The sequence below is a fragment of the Corythoichthys intestinalis genome, chromosome 22 (assembly GCF_030265065.1).
Source record: "Corythoichthys intestinalis isolate RoL2023-P3 chromosome 22, ASM3026506v1, whole genome shotgun sequence".
Lineage (NCBI taxonomy): Eukaryota > Metazoa > Chordata > Actinopteri > Syngnathiformes > Syngnathidae > Corythoichthys > Corythoichthys intestinalis.
In genome coordinates, this window is record NC_080416.1 from 13,816,838 (window position 1) to 13,838,112 (window position 21,275).

At 39.2% G+C, this 21,275-nt stretch overlaps 1 protein-coding gene across 4 annotated transcripts in view; it reads right to left on the reverse strand.

Annotated features, from left to right (window-relative positions):
- Window positions 1-21,275, reverse strand: part of csmd3b (CUB and Sushi multiple domains 3b) — a 684,074-nt gene that overhangs the window by 192,303 nt on the left and 470,496 nt on the right. For all 4 annotated transcript variants that reach the window (XM_057827420.1, XM_057827419.1, XM_057827418.1 and 1 more), the window contains 3 exons: window positions 6,555-6,737; window positions 6,054-6,380; window positions 2,974-3,168 (listed from right to left, as the gene is read on the reverse strand). In XM_057827420.1, the coding sequence (XP_057683403.1) occupies window positions 2,974-3,168; window positions 6,054-6,380; window positions 6,555-6,737 (705 nt within the window). The remainder of the gene's footprint in view (window positions 1-2,973; window positions 3,169-6,053; window positions 6,381-6,554; window positions 6,738-21,275) is intronic.

Below are 21,275 nucleotides of genomic sequence, written 5' to 3' on the forward strand. Positions count from 1 at the left end.
AAACTGCTCACTTTACACTCGCGTTTTCAGAACAGTTATGCAAGTGAGAAACAAACGCACACAGTTAAAAGATCCGCATCAAATCAACGAGACAAAAGTCAGCGATACTGAATGTCAAAATCAAGAACAAAAGCTGATAAAAGCTTGGAGTTAATACACCAGAATGTGAGACAGCAAAGAATTCATTCAATTTGTCAACAATGATGTCATTAGAAATACCTATGCAAGGGCACATAACACTTTAGACCACACTAGAAATGTTTTGCAATGCCTAAAATCATTCTAACATCTTTATTTGTCCTTCAAAAGACCTGAAATACGACAAAGGAGTCATAACTGGAGTGCATATTGGATGAAATGCTCCTAAATTGTCAGAGAAATTGTCTGCCTTCATTCCAGACAGTCAGCATTAGTAACCACTTTATTCAATTTTGTTTTAATCTAACAAGCGTTGAATTTCATATGAAATCCTATTAACTGACTATCATTTGGGAGGAGCTTCTTTTAACTTCAGGATTGTGAAAGTTGTGGCTGGCTGAAACACATCCCAAATCCTCCTGAATATGCTATAAATAGCCTCAAACGTGTCGTTTTCCAACATTAAATTTTACACAATTATTGGAAGTAGGGCTGAAGCTATCGATTATGTTAGCAGTCGATTAATCTATCAACAAGTTCGTTCAAACAATCAAGTAATCGGATTAGGAACATTTAATGTGTTGCAGGATAAATTTTAGGAGATGTAAAACAAAGGCTTATTAAGAGTGTACTTTCAAAAGATCATTAAATGGGGATACAAAAACTTCCATTTAAAAAATAATTTAAAGAGAACAAAAGGCTAACTTGCATAGAAAAAGTCCCCCTAGCTTAAATGACGTCAAATGCTAAGGTTTTTTTTTTTTAACAGTGCACATCGTTCAAACTCATATTACCACTATTATCATTCAAACCACTTACAGTATCTCCCACGCTCTTATGCTGTCTTCCGTTATCATTATGGCATGCTACAGTACATCGACCAATGAGATAAGTGGGCTTTCGTATAGTCATTGTTCCGTCAGCTCATTGGTCAAAAAGCAGGATAAGTGGGGGAATGCCTTTCCCTGGATATTCTTGTAAAGCACTTAGGGGTGTGCATTGCCTCATATCTGTCGATACGATTCGGTTCATGATTCACAGGTCACGATTCGATTCGATCCCAATTAATCCCGATATGATACATGAAGACAATTACTGCGATATTCTTATTCCACTTAAGAAAAAAAAACTAATCAAAATAAATATACAGTCAGTGCATAAATATCAATTTATTCCTGAAACCTCATCCAGCACTCAAGTATAAATGTTTTTGTTTTATGTTTGAACAAATATGGCTTTCATTACAACATCAAACCTGCTTTAGTCCAAACCACCTTAAATGCAGGATTCTAAATACTAAATCGGGTCCGATCACGTCATTTTCAAAGTATCGGAATCGGCAAAAAAATATCGGACATGCCTTTTTTAAATATATATATTTTTTAATTAAATCGTTTTCTAATTGTATTAACATTACAGACAAAATGTCTTACACTCATCCAGAGTCTTTAGTTTTGGCTTAAAGTAGGGTTATCAAATTTATCGCGTTAACGGCGGTAATTACTTTTTTAAAACTTAATCACGTTAAAGTATTTAACGCAATCAACGCATGTGCTGCACGACCCACTCACGCAATGTCGCGTTCAATCTATAATAGCGCCGTTTTACCTGTATATAGAGCTAAAAGGCAGCGTAAAATGAGAAGAGTGAATTTTAGCGCCTTTAGAGCCTTTTTTTTTTAATTGGCTAAAGCCTTACAATCCCTCTCTCAACAATTAGAAATATCGTGGGAAGCAATGTGGGGAAGAAAGGTAGTAGTTGATCTTTTACTTAACACCCTATGTTATTTCCCAACGCAGAGAAGATATATCAATTGGTGCCACTTTGCACAGCAATGGTTGCACTTCCCATCTTGTTTTTGGGCAGAACAGTCAAATGGCTACAGTATCATTTACTGAAAGCTCAACAAATACACTAGATGGCAATATTTAGTCACAATATACAAAGTCACATTTATCCTTTAAGAATTACAAGTCTTTCTATCCGTGGATCCCTCTCACAGAAAGAATGTTAATAATGTAAATGCCATCTTGAGGATTTATTGTCATAATATACAAATACAGTACTTATGTACTGTATGTTGAATGTATATATTCGTCCGAGTTTTATTCATGTTTTTCTTAATGCATTGCCAAAATGTATATGATCGGGAAAAATTATCGGGAATGATTGGAATTGAATCGGGAACAACAAAAAAAACAATCTGATTGAGTATCTGCCGATCCCGATATTACCCAAACTAAAACGATCGGGAGCAAAAAAACATGATCGGAACAACCTTACTAAATACTCCATGCCTCCATTTTTGTAGACAAAGCCAAAATGAGCCCAAATTTCAGACTAATAAAATGACTAATCCGAGCAACCACTAGAGGGCGACGTACACAAATCTGTAACCGAATTAGTCTTATGCTGTTGTTAATTCAGCAGACTGCAAGGCAACGCCGCAGCATGCTGCCAACTACTGAATGGGAGTAGAAGTGCAGCCACTGAATTGTTAATTTCCACTGAAAACACGTGTAAGGATCGTTACAAATTTTGAATTGATATGAGAATTGCGTGACATAATGTCGGACAGACACTATACCAGTGTTCGTTCAAGATAATATGGGACAAAGCGCGTCATTGAAAGTTTTCTTTCTGAATACGGAACGATTCAGTATTTTAAGGGACTGTTGGCAACTTAAACTCAACACAGGCTGCATCATTTTAACAAAATAGGAGTTCAAATGCCCATCACCACCCATCTCTTTATAAAACTTACTAGAACTTTTGTTTTATGTTTTCCCAGATTTAAAAAATAAAAGTGTAAAGAATACCAAGTCAACAATTTACCTTCACATTTGGGGATGGGCCCACTCCACATGACCTTTCCTCTCTCCAGCTGGCATGAGATGGTCTCGCTTCCTTGGGTTTTGATGAAGCCATCTTCGCACACCACAGAGATGGAGCTACCCAGCTGGAAGCTGTCTCCGAAGCGACGGGCGTTGATTGGAATGCCAGGATCGGGGCACTCGTTGTGGCCGAATGCTTTAGGGGTGAAAAGTTACAAGGGGACACGGAAAAAATTGAGAGTGTTATTGAAAAGACTGTGGTTTCAAACATAATTAGAGAGTATAAAACTCATATTTTACAGCCGTCTTCACTTTGATTAAATTTGTCATCATGACTTGAAGCGTTGGCCTTGAAAAATATGTCCCGTGTAATCTGCCCGTTCTATATCCCAACTATTCCTTTTTAGGATTTTGCTCAAATGCCTACTCGCTTGCTCGGGTGGACTCCAGCAAAGCAAAGCGAGCCGCTGATAAAATTCATGCGAGCGTGCCCACCTTAGGGCATATGGTCGTTTCATCGCATTACAAGCCGTCCAGTCCCGGTTTCAAAAAAGGGGAAGAAAATGACGAGGCGCAGCGGCTCAGAAAATAATCAAATCTGACACCAGTGTTTATGACCTGGATGTAGCAAACATGACAGAGGAAACTGCAGTATGTTTGGGAAATAACGTCAAAGCCGTGATAGGGTTGAAGACTATTAGTCAGACTCAAAGGCGTAGGTTTGTCTCAACATTGGTAGGGACGATATCACAGCATAACCTGCATGTACACTTTTGGGTGAACGAGGTTCAGGGCTACATTTCTCACGAATATGAACCTAATTGATTGATCAGCAAAAGATTAATGCAAAATAAATCTGTATTGACATATACTAACTTTTATATGTATTGGTTCAGGTGCTACATCGTTCGATTCAAACCTTTGTTTTCAAAAACGACTAAAGACACATTTTAAAAAACAAAAATAAATCTGGATTTTATTAGCAAATTTAAATTGCAATATTTGAACATAACTTAATCTTAGGACCAATCAAATTGAATGCCTAAATAAAGGAATTAAGTATAACTGAAAAAACGTGTTAGTTAGGGAAAAATTGGAGCCTTCCTTCAGGTAAAACACAAGACAACTGCTTTTGTCTACAAGCACAGCCAAACTCAACAAAAAAAATGAAAGCTCCTCTGGGCTGCTTTAAGACCTAATAAATAAAATAAAAATTAAATTTGGGGAGGAGGGGGTAAAGCTCAGTTCACATTTCTCATAATTAACGTTAAAAGTAGATAACACATACTGGACGACACTTCTCTAAGCAGCTTCCTACTCGACTTTTGCAGGTTAGCAAATTCACTGTTTAATGTTATGCTAACTCTGATGCAAGGTCGGACTTTCAGTAGCAAAATTTGTGGTGTGTTACCCACCTTCACAACATTGACGTCTTTTTACATTACTAACATTGGCTGGCCCTGGCCGAAAAAAAACTTCTAAATCTAAATTACCTATATACAGTGGTGCAAATAAGTATTTAGTCAACCACCAATTGTGCAAGTTCTCGTACTTGAAAAGATTAGAGAGACCTGTAATTGTCAACATGAGTAAGCCTCAACCATGAGAGACAGAATGTGGAAAAAAAAAAACAGAAAATCACATTGTTTGATTTTTAAAGAATTTATTTCCAAATTAGAGTGGAAAATAAGTATTTGGTCACCTACAAGCAAGCAAGATTTCTGGCTGTCAAAGAGGTCTAAGTACTTCTAACGAGGCTCCACTCGTTACCTTTATTAATGGCACAATTTTTTAACTCATTATCAGTATAAAATACTCCTGTACACAACCTCAGTCAGTCACACTCCAAACTCCATTATGGCCAAGACCAAAGAGCTGTCGAAAGACACCAGAGACAAAATTGTAGACCTGCACCAGGCTGGGAAGGCTGAATCTGCAATAGGTAAAACTCTTGGTGAAAAGAAATCAAGTGTGGGAGCAATCATTAGAAAATGGAAGACATACAAGACCACTGATAACCTCCCTCGATCTGGGGCTCCATGCAAGACCTCACCCCGTGGCGTCAAAATGATAACAAGAACGGTGAGCAAAAAAAAAAAAAAAAAAAAATAGAACTTTTTGGTAGAAACACAGGTTCTTGTGTTTGGAGGAGAAATAATACTGAATTGCATCCGAAGAACACCATACCCACTGTGAAGCATGGGGGTTGAAACATCATGCTTTGGGGCTATTTTTCCGCAAAGGGACCAGGACGACTGATCTGTGTAAAGGAAATAATGAATGGGGCCATGTATCGAGAGATTTTGAGTGAAAATCTCCTTCCATCAGCAAGGGCATTGAAGATGACACATGGCTGGGTCTTTCAGCATGACAATGATCCCAAACACATAGCCAGGGCAACAAAGGAGTGGCTTCGTAAGAAGCATTTCAAGGTCCTGGAGTGGCCTAACCAGTCTCCAGATCTCAACCCCATAGAAAATCCGTGGAGGGAGTTGAAAGTCCATGTTGCCCAACGACAGCCCCAAAACATTTTTGCTCTAGAGGAGATCTGCATGGAGGAATGGGCCAAAATACCAGCAACAGTGTGTGAAAAGCTTGTGAAGTTACAGAAAACGTTTGGCCTCTGTTATTGCCAACAAAGGGTACATAACAAAGTATTGAGATGAACTTTTGGTATTGACCAAATAATTATTTTCCACCATGATTTGCAAATGAATTCTTTGAAAATCAAACAATGTGATTTTCTGTTTTTTTTTCCCACATTCTGTCTCTCATGGTTGAGGTTTACCCATGTTGACAATTAGAGGCCTCTCTAATATTTTCAAGTGGGAGAACTTGCACAATTAGTGGTTGACTAAATACTTATTTGCCCCACTGTAACTGAGCTCATTATTTAATGCAAATAAGGTTGCATAGAAGTTTGCGGGAAAATTTGAGCATCTTAAAAAGTTGGTCGTGTTATATCCCTACCGTCCCTATGCGAACCTACGCCCTTGGTCAGACTACTGCAATACAGGCGGAAATCACTCACTCTCCAACGTCAATGTTTGTGTTTCAAAAGAGAGAAGAACCAACACGTACTACTGTAGGTGATGTTAAAGCCTCTCCCCGACATGGAGTGGTCGGCCTGGAACTCCAGCCTTAGCGTGTTGGTATTGGACGTAAGGTGGGAAGGGCTCTCGGCGCCAGAGAACCTGCCGACGACAGCAGCGTCACCCGTCTCGCCGTCTTTCACCGTGAGCGCATCATAAGGCGCCTCCAGGTCGAAGTCGTTGAATGCCAAGTGGATGCGCGAGCCCGGCTCGGACTGGATAAGCCACACGCAGTTCATGTTGTTGCCGTAGCCTTCCGGGTAGTCGGGCGAGAGGACTGTTCCGGAGGGAGCTGTGAAGTTGGACATGCAAGGGACTTTGGGAAGGAGAGGTGGGGAATACACAGAGCGGCTTTCTGTTAAATATGTATATCCACATCATCGTCGGTCATCTTTTGCTCTGAGCAGTGGTAAACTCTGTCACCATGGCGACCGGTCAGATTGAATGTTATCAGCATCACAGCAGGCCACTAGAGTCGGGGAATACTCACAAATGCATATAGGGATGTTTGCCGACCACTGGTTGTTGTCCTGGCAGGAGATGCTTTTCTCGCCGATCAGCTCGAACCCAAACTGGCACTCAAAGCGCAGGATGCCGCCATTTAGGAAGCTTTCGCCTTCCCTGATTCCGTAGAGAGGCGTCCCGGGATCGCCGCAGCTCTCCTTGTCGATTTCTGGAAAGACACAGAACTATTGGTGATGTTTTTGCGTTACAATCAGTTACGTGAGGGGTGAGTTAGACCAATTTTTGGTAATTTAAGTCACCCCCAGTTAACTTGTCATCCTTTTTAAAGGGAACCTGAGTCGGACTTAAAGACTTACAGGCTCTAATAAGCCACAATTGTTCTCTTTTACGAAAATATGTGATTAGAAACACATAAAATATTCCCATTGATTTAAAAAGCTATATTATTTAGTACATGTTTTGACTTACTTCCAACACATGTGCACATCGGTTAAAAGCAGCGAGGACTTACTATTTGTGTTTTTATTACCTTTTTATTTCCTCAAAATACTTTTTGCATGTGGTTCCCTCTCATACTTTGAAGCATTATGTTTTCTTGTGGTAGTTTTAAAGCAGATTGTTATGCTGGCCACATTAGTCATGTAGCATATTTAAACCACCCTTATTTGATATGATTAAGTATTTTCTTAAGGTATCTTTAGTATGTTCTCTCTGTATGCATCTACACAAAACAAGCTGAAAGCGTAGTACTTTGGGTGTCAAATTCGCCTCTTGTAGTCGGGTCTGGACTGGGAGAATAGCTGTGGTAGCTAGCGAGGTGGGAATCTTTGGGCACCTAACGATTCGATTACGATTACGATTCAGAGGCTACGATTCGATTATAAATCGATTATTGATTACCCTCCCCCTGCTATTAGCTGCTTTTAATGTTTTGTACATTAATTACAAAAAAAAAAGCCTTGCAGGCTTAAATAAACGACTATTTCAGTATCAAGTTAACAGTTAAAAACTATAAATAATATACTCAAATCCCCATTCTGTATCAGCAGCTTTAAACTACATTCAATTAATTTAATGTTGTGAATCAACCTTTAAAGTTGTTAAAATTGCCCCAGTTGTTCCATAATTTCCCTTTTGTCTACTTTCAACATGTGAAAGTTTTAAAACTATTTTAAAGATAGATTCAAGTCAATATTTTACCGTTTTAGGAGTATTTTAGATAAAAAGTTCATTAGGTTCGCTTAGAAGGTTCGCTACAACAACCTTGCAGGGAAGTCTACTGCTTTATGACGGCGGCTGTTTACTGACGCCCTCATCTAGCTTTCTGTACATGTGCTGCTAACGCGACCGAGTCTAATTTGCATCTAGTCCTATATAAATATGATATCTACCGTACCATTATGTGGACGTACTTTGTAGCAGCTGTCGGCAGAAGTCAGGTATGTTGCTGTTTTTTTATCTCGCGGCATGAGTTGAGCTAGAGCCGTGAGTTGAGCATTGATGTTTAGCTATTCTCGCTCCGTTCCTCATTGCGTCCCGAAGACCGCGCGGCGCCCTGAGTGTGTTTTACTTCCGTTTTACTTCCGTTTTACTTGACATATTTCAATAATCGGAATTTGGATGTTTGTGAATCGTTCTCGAATCTTCCACGGCCGAATTGCGAATAATAATAATAATAAGAATCGGAATATTCGCACACCTCTACGAGTAAGTGAAGCTAGTATGACGACTGCTATGATTTTGTCACATTCTGCTGCTGGTCAGATTGTTTTGGTACAGAGATGTGGGATAGGTTCCCAACACCATACCTGCATCCAATTCCAGCTCATCAGCAGTGTCTTTAAACCGATCCTCAGCGGCTTGCCAAGATATTGACTTGCTGCCATTTGACAGTTTGTATATCCCTGCGTTGCTAGTTGCATTTTTGCCTTGGTTTTTCTTCCGTTTGTCTGCCTCTCACCGTGGTTTTCCCTCTTTTTTTTCCTTTTTCTTTTTCTTTTTAACTTTTGTAATTGATCCCAACCTATTGTCACGGACCCTTTTTATGTATCCTTTTTCGCAATCGCGTGTTTAAAAAAAAAAAAAAAAATTATGGTGTTCAGTAAATCCTTTTACACAATCACTACGTTATTGTTGTCTGCTTGCTGTCTTAAGTGAGCCACGTTTTCTAATTCCGTGGTCAAGCCAACAGCACTTTATTTTCAGTTGCATTTCCATTTCAGGTTTTACTGCACAGAAAAACAACCCATCTGTGTTGCGATTGCTTTATAAAGAAAATCATGACTCAAACGTCTTGCGGAAGTCCTGTTGTCTACGCGCTCGTTTGTCGCATGGGAAACGCGGGTTCGAATTCCGCTGGAGACCTTCATTCAATTGCTTTTGCTTCTTGTTTTGTGAAATATCGACAGTGCTTTTCCTGTCGTGCGGAAGTAAGGCAGCGCTGTCCAGTGATGTCACCGCCCTGAGTGCTTTGCTTTGTCAACAACAATGGTGACCTACTAGTTAAACAAATTTTTCAAATTTTATTAAAAACGAAAACATTAAGAGTGGTTTGAATATCAAATTATGATAAGACATGTTAAAATGTTTCTTTTAAGAACTTCAAGACTTTCTGTCTGTGCTTCCCTTTCAGGAAAAACTGTGCATTGGCTCAAAAAAGGTTGAAAAACTACTGGTGCACGATAATTATCGGTCCAATAATAGGAATTATGACGTCATCCCGATAAATCCAATAACATTATTAATAGGACCGATAAAATGTACTGCGCTGGTTTTACAGTTTACACACACACTAGTATGGGAAATCAGTTCACCATTTGCGGGGCATTGCTCCCACCTGCTGGTCAGAATAATTCGCTGCATCCATTTTTTGTTACAGTCTGGTTCACATTACAAACTCATTCACTTACACATTGCGGTGTCTAGCGATAGCATTGACAATCGTGAATGCTTTCTGTTACGTTTCCGCCTTGGAAATACATGTCTGTAAGTATTTCATGTTTACTATAGCATATGGATGTGCAACACATGTTTACTACTGTGGTGAAGGGTCATATGTACAGAACTTCATAAGTTGTTGTGTTATAGAAGCCAGCCAATGCTTTAGTAGCTCAAGCTAGTGTGCTATGCTATAGATATAATAGTTGTGTATATAAGTGTATTGTGCAGTTTGTTGTATATTGAGTATTGAATACGTGAATTTTTCTGTTGTACTTTCACTATATTAAGACGAGTGTCTTCCCATAAAAGCAAGAAAAGACCAAGCCTTGTGGTTTATGGAAGAGCATTCATTTTTAGTTGGCTGTTGGGCAGTGCAGAAGTGAAACGCACTGTTTTGTTAATGTCATTATGAAAAATCTGGTGAAATCAAAGGCAAATCTATGCTGAATCAACCACTTTTTTTTAAACCTCCAGGTGTTCAAAAACTCAGGTTATACATTTAAAAAATTATATATTTATTATCGGTTATCTATATCGGTATCGGCTTTGAGCAGCAGGAAGTTATCGGTATCGGTTTTAAAAAATTGATATCATGCACCCCTAAAAAACACTAGTCTAGTAGTGTATGGGACGAGATATACAGCTACGTATTTACACGAGACAGGGCCTGCCTCTGCTTATTTTAGCAGGACAACAGAGTAGGTTAAGTTAAGCTCTTATTTTTGGTCCTTTCTGCTTTAGGAACAAAATTACCTGGGAAGCGCTTGAAACTGTGGATAAAAAATGCACAGTGTGTCTCTTTTAAGCATCTTTGGGGACAACGCTGTGGGAGTCACACACAAACAAACCAGGGGAGAGCAGAAATGGGCTGAGGCATTTGTGGATTTTGCTCCTCTCAGGGGAACTTCTTTAGAAAAGAAAAAAAGTCTTGTCGTTTTCGCTTTTTAACGAGGTGACGCACCTCACATTCGTTAAGACACAGTGTTGGGAAAACGCTTAGAGTGTGACTCACCCAAAGACGCCTTTGCACAGGCAAGCCGCCACGCTGGTTGTTAAAGCGGCGCACGCCTGTGTGGGAAATTTAACCTTTGGCAGGATAGCACTTCTTTTGAGTTATAAAAAGGGGAGCCGCAGAAATGCAGACATTATCGAGGATCGTGAGCTCAAACGGATGAGAAAAATTGTAATGTTTTTGCCAAAGGCAACATAGGCCAAAGTCATTCCTAAATCCAATAAAGAGGAGGATATAGGGGCCATAAAAACTGACCAGATTTTCGTCATTTCCTTGTTAAATCCCCAACTAATAGATGAGAGAAAATTTATAACGATAGCTAGGAGCGCTAGCCAACTTGTTTGTAGACTGTGAAAGTCAACCAGAACATGAAATTAATGCAAACCCATAACCTTTAGATTGTGCAGCGGATTTGCTAATGACAGTTTAGTTTATTGTGTACTCCCCGACACGAGAAGAACTGCATCTGTATTCGCTGCGACCGATGAACCATAGACTTCACTATCAGTTGACAGGAGACGGGGCGCGAGGCCGCTCAATAGGGGGCCTATTTTCAAAAACTTAAAATTTAACAATTTTCAAAACCAAAGCCACTAGAGACATAAAACCAAAACAGGCACCTCCCTAAGGCATATATGTGTCTCCATGAGCAGCGTCATCAAAAATTCCAAGTCGTTCCCTAATAAAATCTTTTATATATAAAATATATATAAAACATATATATAACAATACTTAAAATGGCTATAAAATTCTCAGATAGATCTCAGATTTAGTGAGCCCACTCAAATCGGCTCAAGCTGCCCACTTACATACAATGAGTTGCCAAAGCAACTGTTTAACAAGGTAAATGATGACTGACGCATGCGGCGCTTTGAAGCTTCGGCTTCAAGGCAACTGTGGCAAGACCGAACATTAAAATTCGGTCAATCATCATTAACTTTAATGCATTTGCTCTCAAAAACATAAACACGTTCTATTTTTAATTGTTTCGGTGTCCCAAAGACGTCTTTATACCGCAACCTGCAAGCCGATTCAAAGGAACAAATGGCCGGGCCGCACGGCCAAGGCGCCGGCGGAAGACGACCAAACGGACGTCCAGGATGCCAGGTGGTGGACGACTGAGCAGAACAAACAGGAGGACGCCCAGGATGCCAGGCACTGGAAGACCGAGCAGATTGACCGGGACCACCAGTGCAGCGGACGATCCCGTTGAGTCTGTGCTGCTCGCCGAGACAGGCGGCGATGAGGGAAAAGTTTACCCCGGCCGTCACAGCCACAACAACGTCATCTCTCAGTTAGTTATGTGTAAATAAATTGTTACTTTGCTATTAAAAGCTCTATTTGTCTTGCTGTTTATGTTATTTTGTAAAAGGAAAACATTATTCGGATGTTTGGGATGTAACTAAAGCAAAAAATAGCTGTGTTAAAGTCAAAGTTATGTTTGAAATGTATGATTTTACAAAAAGCTCAATTTCTGTTTTTTTCATCAGAAATTGGAAAATTGCTCAAACTAAGCTATTTTGTAATGCTGATTTCTAAAGAATGGAAAAAAAGATATGAACTAACTTTTTTTTCCTGCTGAAAGAAGAGAGTCTAATCTTTCTTTTGGTGGGCTCCATGTTTATATAGCAATAGAACAGAAGTTTCTGTGGGCCTTGCAAAATCAGTCAAAATCCCGTAAAACGGCTGGGAGCGATGGGGGTTGCACCGGTGAAAATGGCTGGGAGTGAACGAGTTAATGATACAGCGAAGACGTTAACAGTGACAGAGCAGCGTGCATCTGTTGTGTGTAGCTAACATGGCAGGATGTGTCTGAGGAGAACTTTTCTACATCTCTGTCCATGATCAAACATACAGTGCCCTCCATAATTATTGCCCCCCCGGTTGAGATGTGTTTAGCTTCTAATATTTTTTTTAAATTCAAATAATATGGGACCTTAATGGAAAAAAAGAGAAAAATCCAACCTTCAATACAAGTGCATTTATTCAGTGGGGAAAAAATCCCACATAAAGAAATTATTATTTGACATCAAATAATGTGTGTCACAATTATGAGCACGCCTGGTGTTAATACTTTGTACAACCCCCTTTTGCCAACAAAACAAGGTCTGGGGACTGAGATGGCCATGGGAGGAGCTTGATTTTGTGTCAGGTGAACCATTTCTGTGTAGATTTGGCCATATGTTTAGGGTCATTGTCTTGCTGAAATACCCATTGACGACCCATCTTCAGCTTTCGGGCAGAGGGCAACAGATTTTGATTTAAAATGTCCTGGTATTTCAAAGCATTCATGATGCCATGCACCCTAACAAGGTTCCCAGGGCCTTTGGAAGCGAAACAGCCCCACAGCATAACTGACCCACCCCCATACTTCACAGTGGGTATGAGGTGCTTTTCAGCATGTGCATCTTTCGTGGCACGCCAGACCCACTTAGAGTGTTGCAAAAAAGCTTAATCTTGGTCTCATCTGACCAAAGCACACGGTCCCAGGCTTCAACTGGGACCGTTGGTTCACCAGACACAAAATCAAGCTCCTCCCATGGCCATCTCAGTCCCCAGACCTTGTTTTGTTGGCAAAAGGGGGTTGTACAAAGTATTAACACAAGGGGTGCTAATAATTGTGACACACATTATTTGATGTCAAATAATTATTTCTTTATGTGAGATTCTTTCCCCACTGAATAAATGCACTTGTATTGAAGGTTGGATTTTTCCCTTTTTTTCGATGAAGGTCCCATATTATTTGAAAAAAAAAATTATTAGAAGCTAAAAAAACACATCTTAACCAGGGGTGCCAATAATTATGGAGGGGACTGTAAGTAAATATTCCTTTCTTTAAAGAAAGTTTGTAGTGTTTACTTTGGAACCGCTGCATTCACGGCCATTTTAACATAATGCGCATACGCAGAAATGTAGAGTTGCACTTTCTGACAGGGTGCATAATTTGACAGAACACTGCCCTCCTACAGCAAGCCATGGCCAAATATCTGTAGGAGCTGTCTCGTCAACTGATAGAGAAGTCTACGGATGAACAATTCGTATCCATCACTTCCCGTGCAGCTTTTCAAAGAAATTAACGTCGCCTGTCCAGCGATAAGGTTTGACAGATCTCCATTTAGGTCTATGTAAAATGCCACTGTGTCACCATGAGTCTTTTTTTAAAAAGTCAGGGAATGGCATTTGTAGGAATCTATTTGGCTGCGCTTCTGTTCCCAGTTTCACTGTTATTTACAGGACGGGAGGGGGAATGATGCGCTTTTTCTATATGTTTACTTCTGTGTGTGTGTGTTTTGTGATGTATTGCATTAATTTCCGTCATGACACAGTCTTTATGAGACGCACCAACTCTACCAATCAAAGCACCCGACGAACAACTCTGGAGAACAAATGACTTTTGTAGGAACGGTTCCATAGGACGACATGCAATCCCATTGTGTTTGTGTAGTGTGCAGAAAAAGGCGATTTTACAATGCGCATGTATAGTATGTGCATTTTTTCCCATCAGCGTATATGGGGATTGCACCAGCCACTCCGCCCTCACCACTCATATAATATTCCATCAAGCACAAATGCATTGTTCACAGGAATACAACATGCAATGCGTACCGGCATAAAATGGCACTTAAAGATCCAAGAGGGAAGGTAATAGATTTTGGGTGGATAATGAGATTTGAGCAAAGAGAGGCAGGAGAACAAAATGGGGGGGGAAATGCATAGGCTGCTATTGTGACCATTGGGAAATTGATTTGGTGGCTCATCCTGAAAAACATTGAACACTTGTGCATTCTAAGCTTTTACTCCACGCAATAAATGCACGTTTTGTTCGTTTCCCAGCTTTTACGTGCAAAGCCAGGATGCATTAAGAGATTAAGTCAAACTATCATAAAAGTTTACAGGGAAGAGTCGCTTTTACATGGCCTGTAAAAACACAGGATTTACCTGCCTTTGTTTTTCCATCTTGTAGTTCAGTCACCAGCTAACTTCGGCAGTAATAATCAGAGGTGGTTACATGTTCTTCATTATATTTACTTGAGTAACTTTTTGAGAAAATGTACTCCTGAGAGTAGTTTTACTAAGCCATGCTTTTTACTTTTAGTTGAATAGATTTGTGAAGAAAAAAGGCTACTCTTACTGCGCTACTTTGGGCTACATAAGAGTCGTTACATTTTTACTCTTTATTCTACATATTAGATTTTCTTTTTTGCCAGCAATGCAAAGAGTAGCTTGTTGAAGGCAGTCCTTCAGGTCCTCCACGTGTTATTTTTCAATTCAGGTGAGACGGCTAGACTGGATTGCGAAATAAAAACTGGAGGCAAGCGATAAATACTGCGCGGTTTTAATTAAAAAAAAAATTCTGGATGCATTTCATTACAGAACAAGCCATGGAGATGTAAATGCACAATGAACAGAGAGCTCGGCGTTGCTTATATGCTGTACAGATAAAAAGGTGTGTCTGTTTGGTGATGAACTCATCTTGCAAAATAGGTTATGAGCCTTGCTGGTTAGCAGTTAAAAGTCCATGATTATCTGAGGCAAAACCAACTGTAAGCGGTTTTCTGTGAAAAACGACTCCATTTATGGACATGATTGCATTAGGTGAGTTGCATACTGACTTCAAGCTCTACCAATTTCACCAATGACATGTCGCAACAATAAACACATGACTCCAGTATACTAATCAGACGCATGCTTGCCATTCTATAACGATACCAGCCTGTTCAATCACGTGGCGTCTATAAAGCACTGCAAAAAAAATCAAGTATTTGATATAGAGCGCTGCCCTCAACATGACTTGAAAGCGCGGATTTTGATCTCTCTCCCAGTTTTTATTTGGCAACGATTTATTACGGAAACCGGGGATATGATTTTTTAAAATTTCACAATATATTAGTAACTGTGAAGGAACTAATCACCATTTGAACTAGGATCTATTTTCTCCACTAGAGGGCAGTCATGCTCTTTGGACAAAGAATACTTCATTTTCTGTTTTTTTTCTTTTTTCTCTCGCCGGAATGTAACAATTTTTTTGCATTTATTTACTTTTTTCTATTTCTTTGGCTTAATGGGGTTATGTCAAAGGCGTACGTTTGGTCTCAACATTGGTAGGGACAGTATAACAGCATAACCTACATGTTCACTTTTTGCTGGGGAGGGGACATTAATATGACCAAACAGATTGGGTGAACGGGGGTCAGGGCTACATTTCTCATGAATATGAACCTAATTAATTGATAGGCTAAATTATCAATGCAAAATAAATCTGTATTGACTTATACTTAAATGTGTATTGGTTCAGGTGATAAACTGTTCGATTCAGACCTCTGTTTTCAAAAACAACTAAAACATTTTGAAAACTTCCAGAATAAATGTCTGGATTTTAGTAGCAAATTTAAACTGCAATATTTGAACATAAATTATATTAACATACACGCGTTAATCATCCCTTAACTATCCAGGAATGCAAAAAAAATAAACATTTGTCTTAAGACCAGTCAACATTGTGTGTCTAAATAAATAAATTAAATAAACCTGAAAAAAAATTCTTAGTCAGGGATCACAAAAAAAAAAAAAAAAAAAAAAAAAAAGTTTAGTGAGTCTAATAAATGTTAACAGCTTCCTACTTGCATTTTGCAAGTTAGCTAAATCACACAGTTTAATGTTAACTCTGTGGTCGGACTTTTAGTACCAAAATTAGTAGTGTGTTCCCCATCTCCACAACATTGATTTCTTTTTACATTACTTACAGTGGCTGCTACTGCTAGTGGTCGGGGAAAAAAAAAAAAATTCACAGGGGGCGGAGGAGGTGGCATGTTGTCGACATGTTGCATTTTTGTGAGGGCTGTGAGTGTGTGTGTTGAGGGGTGGGGGGTCATGTCATCAGTCAATCAAACGTGCGTTTGAGGGAAAAACATGGACTGGCACGTTCAGCAAGTCAAAAGATGTAAATGTAAGTCTGAACATAATGCAAATCACTTAATAATGGTAGGGTCAATTCTATCCTTACAATATTTGGGAAGATATTCTAAAAAAATATATATAATATAAAGTCATTATATAATGCAAATAAGGTTGCTTAAAAGTTGGTGGGGACAATTTGAGCGTCCTGAAATGTTGGTAGTGTTATGTCCCTACCGTCCCTATACAAACCTACGCCCTTGGGTTATGTAAATGGGTTATATAATTATAACAACAATTTAAATAGATAAGTTTGTGCTCAGAAAAAAATACCATTGTTTTAAAATAATATTTTACGTGTAATTGAGTAAATTTTTTTAGATGACTACTTTTACTCTTACTTGAACTCTTGAGTAAAATTTTTGGCTACTCTACCAATCACTATTAATAATATATCACCGAGGCGGGACAAAACATGTGACAATGTCTGGAGAATGCCATGTTAAATTTAACATCTCAAACTCCTCCTGCACTGAAAAAAGATCATTCATTGCCAGCCCCTTCGTTCATATGGACAGGAGAGGATGTTCCAATGTGGCTATTTTGTGAGATATTCTAACCTTCAGAAGTGAAGTTTAACACCTGGCACTCACTGTTCTGTAATGTTCAAAGTAATTGTCCCAAAATTGATAGTCTGTCTTCAGATTACAGTCATTTTTGCAGGTCTGAAAGAACAGGGATCGTTTTGACAATGTCACCTGTTCATGAAACTTTAACGTTTAAAACTTTTAAAACACCGAAAACAAGACAATAAACTTCCTCTTATCATGCTTCTATTAACTGTTTAGTGGAATGCATTGGTATTTAGTAGAGATGTGGCCGAGAATTGGATAATTGCTAAAATTTTCGGTTTTCAGTTAAAGTTTACCACCGAATGATGTGAAGAACCGTAGTCCTCTTTGGTGACGCAATCAAAAAGCGGCGAGAAGCAGCATTGCTTCTTCTATTCTATTCTATTGTATTCTATTCTTTACATGTGCATTTGCTGTGGTTTAGTGTGATAACTTTATGGCATGGCCACTTCCTCTTTTTGTCACATTTTTTCCAGTCAGTCAGTCGCTGTTTAATCCGTCCGGGACCGACTTCGCTCTGCTTCATCGTCGTGAGGACTAAGCCCACTCCCGTGGGTCTCGATCGATTCCTTTTGTTACACAAGAAAAGAGCGATTCTTATTTTAAGGAGTACAAGAGATTGTAATAGCCTTGTAAAGAGCTTTAATAGTTTCAGCAAGAACGGAACACTTTTTTTTGTTGTTGTTTTGAACTGCAGTACCTCTCAAACGTACTTCTAGATATCATTTAGCTTAGCAACTGGAGACTCGAGACTCATTTTTCCAGTGTCCCAACCAGTGTTGTTTTCGTCAACGATAATAACAATGAAAATATTTCATCAACAAACACTTTTTTCATGACTATGACAAGACAATAACGAGCTAAAAACGTGTTTTGGGAGACTAAAATATAACGAGAACGAGACGAAAATGCGCAATAGTTTCTGTCACATGTTCACAATGTGTGACATTTTATGTGTAGTTAGCCTGAATATAGCAGTGTCTGGTTGTGTCACTCGTGACGTGCTTGCTGAGAATATGCAATGTTGCTTTAGCCTTTAAAAATCTTTGCTGATTGATCCTCTCACAAGAAATGTAACTTGCAGCGTTAGCATAGCATTCGCGTTAGCATTAGGCCAATGCTAACGGCAAACTTATTTTTACATACAGTGCGTGGCGCCCAGGCGCTATAATGGAAAATAATGAAGTTTTGCTGCTGAGTGTGTATAATCACAAAGCCGGCGTTGCCTTTGCAGGCGCTACAATATGTGCTTGTCTGCCTATGTTCATTTGAAATAATTGGAAACCTTAATTTATTTTTGAAGTAAATTAAAAAAAAAATTACATACAGAAACATTTTTAGTAAACGTCGACTAAAACTAGACAAAATTAATCTTAAGTTTTTGTCAACAAAAACTACACGAATACAAACACGTTTTGAGATGACTAAGACGAATAAGTATTATCATCCAAAAGACTAACGCTATGACTAAAATTAGAAGGGTTGCCAAAAACAACACTGATCCCAAACTTCCAAGAAAGCGCATTTATCAAGATTTCATCGGCCGGGAAGCCCACCAAAGAGAATGCTAAGACGACGCCGGAAACTCTGCTATAGAACGCATTCAGAGTCTACCCCCTGCTGCCGGGAACGCACACTCCCAATCTTCAATCTGCATCTTTCAAACAAAATTTCTCAAGCCTCAGGGGTCGTAGAACATTTTGGTAGATGTTTACGTACCTGTGAGAAGGGACCATATTTTATTTCCGCCTGATTGTAAAAAACAACAACAACAACAAAATGTCAAGGCAATGAGCATTAATCGGAAAATAATGAAATGAAATAAATAATTGAAAAAATTATTTGTATACATGTGTATTATTTGACCTTTCTGTTTTTCGGCCAAGAGTATTCAAAATTTGGTTTTCGGTTTTGCCCGTGAATTTTGCTTTCTGTACATCCCTAGTATTTAATTATAACTGTGGCCGGTAAGTCCTACCTAAATCGGATCTCAGGACTGCCTGTAATAATTGGGGTCTATTCTCTCATCTGGAAATGTCATAGGGTAGAAAATATGCTTTTACACTCTTACACAGCGGGCTTGCTCTCCGGCCGGTGACCTCCGTATTGGATTTTTGAAAAATTTATTCCGACATCTTCCACTGAGCTGCTCTGAAAAGTGTCCTGTGATCACGGTCTTGCTTGAACATCGAACTTTTTCAGCGCCAGTGATGATGTTTTCTATCCCTCTGCTGTCAATTTCAATGAGAGTATCACTAGTTTATCGCTTGTAGACTTTCAATCCATCTGAATGGGGAGGTTGGCAACATTCAGTTGCTACCACCTTCCCCTACTAACTGCTTCTAGTGACGTCAACAGCAGCCAAAGAATAAGAAATACATGCAGTATTGGAGGAATACATAAATACTTTACATTAAAGTATTGTTAAAAAAACTCAATATAGAAAATAAATTGAAAAATTCAGCTCAAAAATTCGAAAATGAATAAAAAAATATATATTAAAAAAATAAAGGTTACACAACTCTGTCATTAGACTGCCATAATGACATGACACCTGTCATGAATATGAATGAACGCTTATGACAGATGTCATTGAGTATCATTTAGTAGATAATGTCACTTTTGATGCAATATTGAGATTTTTTTTCAAATGTCTTTGGTTGGGATTAGAGTTTAGGAACTGTGTTTAAGTTTAGGACACTTAATGACATCGGTCTTAAGCATTAATCAATCTTCTTGACAGTGTTATAACAATTATGACTGTCTTATGATGAGGTCAAATAAAGTGTAAGCGAAATAAATACAAAATAAACAAATAAATATAATATATATTATATATATTTATATAATAAATATAAAACAGTGATGTTAATCTTACTTTAAAAAAGGACTTACAGTTACAACTAACTTCTCCCAAAAAGTAATTGAGTTAGTAACTAATTTACCTCAACATTTTTACATTTTTTTTTTTTTTTTAAATTTGAACAAAAAAAGAGTGTAATAGTGTATTCAAGAATAATTTAGGGCAAGTGACTTTTTTTGGTAATAAACAAAACAAAAAAAATATTAGGTAGCATCTACAAGGACAACGCCCACTTGGTGATGATAATGCATACTCAAAAAGTAAACAGTCCATTATTTTCAATTAATTGTACCCACCTGAACACCACGAACTGTATGTTAAAAAAAAAAAAAAAAAAAAAGTTGCCTAGAGTTTAAGATGAGGCTCGCCACGCGAAATGCTAATGCTAGTGAGAACGTGAATGCTATGCTAACGCTCCAAGGTCCAAGCCACGTAGCATCACATTTGCAACAGAAAACCCTTCCAACTCTGCTCTCTCCATGTCTCTCAGACATTTCTCACATCATTTAACCAACATAGTAAAGCGTAGTAACGCACGCCTTTGGTAACAGTAACAGCGTTGCAAAGATGGGAAAAGTAATTATTTTGATGACCCACTACTGACAAAAATAACGCCATTAGTAACGCCGGTATACTCTAACGCCATGATACTCTTACGCCATTATTAACTCATTTGATCCTAAAAACTGTTCTCTTTTTAATTGTTTCAGTGTCCCAAAAACGTATTCATACGTCTTTTACGTTTTAGACATCTCTAGGTTCTGATACAACTTCACTCCAAAGCACAATGCTGAAAAGGCATTTTAAAGCAATAAAACTGGCCACTGGAGGGTTGTAGCGCATTTGGTAAGACCCGCAACCCGATTCAACGGAATGAATGGCTGGGCCGCACAGCCGGGGCGCTGGGGGAAGACGACCGAATGGACGAAGAATGGATGACCAGGAGGACGTCCAGGACGTCAGTCGCGGGAAGTCCAAGCAGGACGATCGGGAGGACTTCCGGGACACCAGGCGACCGACGAATGACCAAGTGCGATGACCAGGAGGACGTCCAGGATGCCAGGCGTTGGACGACCGAGCAGAACGACCGGGGCCACCAGTGCAGCGGATGATACCGTTGAGTCCGTGCTGCTTGCCTAACAGAGCCCGCGCCGCCATGCTCGGCCGCTCGCGTCCCCCGCGACCCTCCAGTGTCCCGTGACTCATGTGGAAATGCGCACAGCCAAACCAGTTCCCCCCCAGGAACACAACATGTCCCACATAAGTTCCCCAAGCGAACTCCGCCACAAGGCAGGCATGGTCACCACAAAAGAAAGACTCAAAAAATCCATCTTAATAAGACAAGCGGTGATGAGGGAAAAGTTTACCCCGGCTGTCGCAGCCACAACAGCGTCATCTCTCAGT